This window comes from Gadus morhua, chromosome 21 (assembly GCF_902167405.1).
Source record: "Gadus morhua chromosome 21, gadMor3.0, whole genome shotgun sequence".
Lineage (NCBI taxonomy): Eukaryota > Metazoa > Chordata > Actinopteri > Gadiformes > Gadidae > Gadus > Gadus morhua.
Genome location: NC_044068.1, coordinates 20335577 through 20343057, shown reverse-complemented (window position 1 = coordinate 20343057; position 7481 = coordinate 20335577). Strand labels below are relative to the sequence as shown.

The following is a 7481-nucleotide window of genomic DNA, read 5'->3' as shown; positions in this document are numbered from 1 at the left end:
TAGCTTCTTCTTCTGGGGTGTGGGTGGGTAGGTCATAGAGCTCCCCCTGTTCAAACCAGAAGCCTTTTTCATAACCTTATTTGTGTGTGTGTGTGTGTGTGTGTGTGTGTGTGTGTGTGTGTGTGTGTGTGTGTGTGTGTGTGTGTGTGTGTGTGTGTGTGTGTGTGTGTGTGTGTGTGTGTGTGTGTGTGTGTGCGCGCGTGCGTGCGCATGTGCGTGTATATGTGTTTGCGTGCAGAGGATGTGTGGACCTCCATCTCGGCACCGGCTCGGAATGGATAGTTTAGTTCCAAGGTGTGGTGCATTGAAATTTAGATATGTCATTCAGACTTGAATTCACCCTTCTATTATATGACTTGCATTGCCGTAACATGAGGAAAGTAACTTTATGAATACATTTATAGAGGAAGGAAATCTCTTATACCCAAGTCCAGGCCTGCATTAACCTGCCATTGGGCCCTGGGGCTTAGAGGTTTCGTAGGCCCCCTGAGAGGGGATCCTACAATGAAGATATGTAAATTATTTTACACATCTGGGGGGCGGGCATCCACCAGCTATCACTAGGGGGTGCCCACGGCACTCCCTAGTGGCCCCATTTTTTCTCGGCTCATAATAAGCCTCTGATCTTTGTATGCCCCAAACAAAAAATCACATTGTCTTCGGGCTACGCCGATCGGGGGGCCTATTATGAGCCAGTATAAAAAAAAGAATAATAATAATAAAAAAAAAGCCTGTGCATTAAGGCGGGCCAAGCCCCGTCCACACGGAAACAATTTTTTGGTGAAAACACATATTTGTTTTGCGTTTGGGCCTGCCGACCAGGGGCGCCGCTAGGGATTTTGGGCTGTATTATAATTTCATCATCATTAGGGGCCTCTCTGGGCCCCCCTCCATCATGGGCCCCTAGAATCCGTCTCCTTTACCCCCCCTTTTCGGCGCCCCTGCTGCCGACCAGAAGGATCCGTCGTTTTTGGTGGCCGAAAACAATGTATTTTGAAACCAGGTCCCAGGTAGCCTGGCACCGCCCTCCTACCTACTTCTGCTCAATTTTCATTTCACTTCAGTACTAGGTCTGGGTCTGCTTCATATGCATGGGTTCCTTAGAAGCCAAGTTTTTGGCGGTCCAATCAGCGAACAGAGGGAGTGGCTGAGAACGATGACGTCGAGGTTGCGCGCCAGTTTCAGTTGTAGTCAGAGGAAGACCAGGAAGACAATGGAGAAGGATACGAGAGAAGCTATTCGGTCTGTTGTGGGATCGCTGCCGAATATCGATCAATTAAAGCCGGAGCAAGAACAAGCTTTGCTGAGTTTTGTTGGTGGCCAAGATGTTGTGGCGCTTCTCCCCACCGGGTTCGGGAAAAGTTTGACTTTCAAGCTGGCTCCGTTAGTGGTGAAGGAGCCGGTCCCATCGCATGACATACGTCACGACCAAACGCTATGCGATTGATTATGGCAGATCCAGAGTAGCACTGGGCAGATCCAATCATTTTAAAACTTCAACAGACACCCGCCTCCAAGTGAGTGAACGTTTGTCAATTGGGCAGTTCCAGACCTTCTGTACAAATTAAATGAAGTACGATGGTCTGGTAGGACCAGGCTAGGTCCCAGGGTGGATAAGATAAAAATGGCCCAATCCGTTTTGGTGTTCGGATTCGTGTGGACGCCAGATATGCAAACGATGACGTCATAGCCCCCCCACACACACACACACCAGGAGGGGAAAGTTAGGGTTCCGTCAAATTTGTTTTGTTTGATTTGATTTGTATTATTTTTGTAGCTTTAAATACAGGCCCTTGGTAAATGTAATTACTAGCTCTACATTCAGAAGTATTTTCTGCTCAATCTAAAAGGTTTAAAAACTGCTTTCTTCGCCTGTCTTCTTCTTTAATTGGTGGAGAACCAGCACCACACAGTGGCCTTGAATATGTACTACAGCGTTTCTAAAGATAGATGTGTTTTGTCATGAGTCAGTCTTTAAGGAGATATTCCTGAAACGCATTAAAGGAAAATGGAGGGGAAAAGATTGTTTTCTCCCGTGTGGACGGGGCCTCAGTATTATAGGGGAAATATGTTTCATGTTGCAACACCAGCAATATTTATATACTAACAAATTGTGACACACACACACACACACACACACACACACACACACACACACACACACACACACACACACACTACACCGGTAGCATCTCTGTTCTGCAAAGCCCTAACTATGACTAATTGAACTCGGATAATTTCATACACACTCACATACACAATGAAGATATTGTGTTTGTGCTTTGTTTTTTATCTGTGTCTGTCACCTCGCTGTGCCGGACATTTCTAGTGAAGGAGTTTGCGGGTTGGAGACGAACTCTGTGAACCTAGAAGGTTCTCATTGTGTTCCTTCCTTTTTGATGGAAGGAAAGCCTTTGTTCACCAACATGTGTTCTCTCTTTTATTGGTTGTTGCTGCTTGACACCTCCTCTGATGGTTTTAGAGGATCATCTGACACATAAGGTTAGCATTGTGTGCGTGCGTGCGTGCGTGCGTGCGTGCGTGCGTGCTAGCGTGCGTGTGTGCGTGCGTGCGTGCGTGCGTGCGTGTGTGTGTGTGAAAGAGAGAAAGAGAGAAAGCACGGGGGATCAGTAACAACTGTTGGGAGGATTGGAGAGCTTCAGCCCCCTTGAAAAAACCTGCAATGAACCAGCAGTAAACAAACGTTGTGGTAATCTGGAGGATACACACACAGGGATGGGAGGAGGGGGGAGGGGGATGGACCTCTGTGACCTTTAAGCTTGACCTTGGCTACGGGCCCGAGGCACGGAGCGAACCCAAACAGCCAAACAGTTGGTTTCATAATCCCTCAGGAGGAGGGAAGAATTCTGGCATGACAGGAGAATTTAGTGAAAGTGGAAGGGAATTACTCTGGAATGTACCTCACCGCCAAGCGGAGACAGAGGCGTACCGGCAGTCTCTGCCTTTTCAACGTCCCACTCGCCTCGCACTGCGCCCTATCTCTATGGACTCCCCAGCTCCCCTTCAATACCAGGAGACTGTGGAGAGCAACAAGAAACCACTTCGGAATGAAGGACGTGCTTCAGGGGGAAGGAGAGGATGAAATGTGCCCGTGTGAACGCAATGAGTGGACTTGGCAACTATTTTAGATAGGGCATTGAACAAACAGTACCCTGTTTTTAATCAACAGAGTGGGTATATTTGGTCTTGCTCAACACGCCAAACATAGATTAGGGATTTTTGAATTCTGTTGCTTCATCTGAACTCCTCACTCTTCCAGGTTCCTATGCTTATGGGTCTGCCAAGCATGTTTCATTAGATAGAATCATATATATATATATATATATATATATATATATATATATAGTGGTCATAAAACATAAGGAGTTTAATATTGGTTCATAACAGGATATCTTTAGTTAGTTAATTAAATCAGCCTAATTTAGGAGGGGGGGAGCATATTGAGAGAGAGAGAGAGAGAGAGAGAGAGAGAGAGAGAGAGAGAGAGAGAGAGAGAGAGAGAGAGAGAGAGAGAGAGAGAGAGAGAGAGAGAGAGAATAAGCTTCATCATACTAACAATAAGATGTAATTATTCATTCTTTTTTTATCTACCAGGAAGCTAAGGTGAAGAAGACAAAGTCCAAGAAGGAGAAGCGAGAGAAGAAGATGTTTTCCTTCAAGGACGATGAGCATTTCCTATTAACCGGGATCAAACTGTCTGACCGGAGAGGGTAAGTTCAAGGATAATAAAGGTTGAGTGACAGCAATACAGCTAGCAAATAACTAACAAGCTCTGTCGAGGCCTTTTGATATGAATGTACATTTCACTGTCTGTTAAGCTTTACTGAATATCGTCAGCTTTTCCTCAAAATAAACACTTTGTGTCCGTTTCTCAATAATGGCAGCATTCACAGCGTTGAATTCTCATCTTATTTTAAATCCTTCACTGTTCAAGGGGTTGTTATTAGGGTTCACATTTTGAGAGGCAAACAAAAATGACCCACCAATTACGGAACTTTACATGGAGAATAAACTGTGTATTTATTTCTTATGGACATTCCTAACCTTGGAGGTTCCTGCTGTGTATGTAAAGGAAAGGAAACTCATGATTAATCATTCCACACTGTACAATCTGACTAACAATGGTTCTCTTTGTGGGGATTATCTCATTCCTCTGAGCATGGGGCAGCTAAACTACACCAAGCTAAGCTAACACACCCATTCCTGACCAACTACTTTTTAATTATTTTATTTATCCCTACTTGAGATATGAGTACCCAGAATGACCTTTCAACACACTTATTTTTGAATTTCTTTCAAAAGCACCTGCTGTCAGTTATTATGGCAAGGTCTTGTTTTAATTCACACCCCTGCTTGCTGCGATTGGACAAAGTCCAAGTCTTGGTCTCTGATCTCGTGACCTATACCGTAACCCCAATAAAGCCCTTACAAAACCTTGTGCCTAAACTCATTTGGGTCTCACTCTTGGGTCTTCTCTTTCTTGCTTCCTCACCAATAATGTAGATAATTTATGGACCCATTCAACTTTAACGCAACAATCTTTTTTACTTTTTTATTATTCTTTATTCTTTGTCTTTTGTTTGTCGTAAAGGTGTTATGTTGTCTTGCTTATTTCCTGTAACAACCTTGGTTATAAGAGATTGTTACTGGGTTCCATCACCACCTATTGACCGATACTTCCCTCTAGTGGTCAGCTTAGTAGTTACTGTTGTTTTTAGATTGTCAATGTTTTAAATAGTTTTTTTTTTAAAGAGGGTGCTTAGTATGTATGTATGTTTTCCAAGGTCTCACAAGATAATGAAGGAGGATGAAAAGGAGACAGAGAAGGGGAAGAAGCCAGAGAAAAGCTCCTGCTTCTGGGAGAGCATCACCATGACGATGCGGCAGGTCACGCCCACCAAGAAGCTGGAAAAGATGGAGGGCTGGGAGCCACCTCAGCTCAGTGACGGAAACGACAAACCCATCGACGACGTGGTCCAGGAGGCCGTGAGCAAGACCAGGGACACTCCTGTGTCTTTACCCCGTTCCCTGGAGCTCCCGTTGGGCCTGCATTCCTGGAGGGGCCTGGGTCTGGAGGAGGACTCGCCCCGCTACGCCAACCTGTCCGACTCCACAGAGACCTCTGCCGCCAGGTGGACGGCCCTGGCCAAGGTGAAGCTGGCCGGCATCAGGAGGAGTCGGGGGATCGTGTCGGAGAACTCATGGAAGGGCTTCAAATAGAAAGAGACACAGCTGACTCCCATCCTCTGACCCATCAAATCCCCGCTCCCCTAACCAAAAGGCTTAAAATTCACAACAAACAACCGTTTGACTCAGAGCAGTGCTGGCATTGCGCTGTCGAGTTGTCCTCTGACACAAACAAAGGATCATTAAGACTGAACAGCCCACCTGGGTGCGGATCAAGAGATAGACAATCACGCTGAAGTAAGGCAAGCAATGTTACAAATTGCAGTAGACGTTTATGCCAATTTAAACTCTTTCTAGAGCAGGGGTCTCAAACTCAACTTACCTGGGGGCCACTGGAGGTAGAGTCTGGGTCAAACTGGGGCACATCAAGTATTCCACAAAAAAAAGTAGCACAACTGACTCAATCTAAGTTAATGATCGGGCTATAATTAGACCACGTTGGCTATGTAATCGCTGACAACAGGGGACATTTCATAGCGGTTTGTGGAAACCGGGAAATTTTAGCATCCTTTGGCTTCTGTCAGGACACAGGACACGCAACTCAAAATTGGGACTGTCCCGGCAAAACAGGGAGATCTGGTCCCCCTATCACAAGTGATAAAAAAGCTTGGCAAGCGACTCTGCAAAAATGTGCGTTTGACAACAACGCGCAGGCCGCACTAACACTATACTTTGATGTCAAGTAGGGGGCCACAAAATATCATCCCGCGGGCCTCAATTGGCCCCTGGGCCGCGAATTTGAGACCCCTGATCTAGAGGAAGGAAACTGTGTAAAAGTCTAACTTTACTGTACAGATTAAACTGTGATGGTATAGGGAACACCTTTAATACTTCACAGCAGTGGCTCCCAACTTACTTCAAATAGTTTACCCCTAAATATATATAAAGTCAGGTCTGTCTGAAGTGAGCCCTAATATGTGAAATTATATGTGAAGACAGCTTTCTCTGGATGTGGTTTAGGTAGCAACAGACTGATAGGAGGGTCGGCGCAAGGAATTTAAATATATTGCAACGAATGATTGCAGAATGGGCTTCATGTTAAACCTTGGAATATTAACCATCATTTTAGTGTTGCAAACCACTTTCCAACGTTAACACTAGGTTTTTTACGCGAAAAACCGAATCCCATGTGGCATTTATACTTTTTAATATTATTATATTGGCATTTTTAAAGTCTTCCCGCATTCCCCCTGGAATACAAACCCGTACCCCTGGTTAGGAATAACTGCTGGATAGGATTTATTTTATATTGAATATTTAAAGCTGATGCTACTGTAGAATTTATATTAAAACAGTATTTTCTATGCAATTCAAGTCTACTATCAAAGAATGTTAAATCCAACGTCTTCTAAGCTCTGGGGCTTTTTTTTCTGCTTTATGCAAATGTACAATTGTTGTTGACACTGTATTATGAACAGGCCTATGTGAGTTTCTATCTACAGATATAAGGGGTCAGGGTTCATAGAGTGGCTGTGAGGTTGATTTAAGGTTATCCATGTTAGTTGCTGGTTGTACTCCGAATCATCTGAAGATCTCAGCCGATTGCTGAATGCTATTTAACTACTCCAATATCAATCAACAATAAGTTGACTGATTCTGGATTGAGACCAAGATTGGTCATACAAGCTGTAAAGCTGATTGTGCCTACTGCATAGCTACACATCAAATGATGATGGCTGATTTGTTTTATTGACTAATCTCAGTATCTTCTTTTCATTTGGCTCTATATAGAAACGGCAAATGTGATTGACTGCAACATAGTGAGCGTATCCCAGTGTTGTGTATGTGTAAGATATTGAAGAATCATAGTTCTATATGCATCACTATTTTATAACTCATCCAATGTAACATGATGATTTAGGTAAATTGTTGATTTGAAAAGATGATAGTAAACACAATCTATTTTGAAATGTGCCTTTCATCCTCTGCTTCATCTTCTTCTTCTTTGAATCAACATGATTGGATCAATCTGTTTGGCAAAAGTGTTCACAGACGCTCCACTATCATACGTTACTGTATCTGAAATAAAAAAGAAAGGGCCATCTTTGCGTGATCTGTGATTAGAGTTTTCTCCACAGCTTTCGCTCTGAATTGTGCTTACAGAACCTGCCAACTCTGAGGGGGTTGCAAGTACATTTTGGCCCAAACAATTACCATTATGCTAAGCTTTCATCACAAACAATTACTATTGAGTCATTTAACAGACACTTTTATCCAGTGTTGGATTCATGACATAGAGGAGCAGACAGGGGCTGGACCTCATGCCCAGCGGT

At 44.0% G+C, this 7481-nt stretch overlaps 1 protein-coding gene across 1 annotated transcript in view; it reads left to right on the top strand.

Moving 5' to 3' along the window:
• si:ch211-225h24.2 (testis development-related protein) overlaps window positions 1-7255 on the top strand; it is an 11991-nt gene extending 4736 nt beyond the window's left edge. The window contains exons 3-4 of the mRNA XM_030345374.1: window positions 3616-3731; window positions 4806-7255. Of these exons, the coding sequence (XP_030201234.1) occupies window positions 3616-3731; window positions 4806-5241 (552 nt within the window). The 3' untranslated portion in view covers window positions 5242-7255. The remainder of the gene's footprint in view (window positions 1-3615; window positions 3732-4805) is intronic.
• The last annotated feature ends 226 nt before the right edge of the window (window positions 7256-7481 follow it).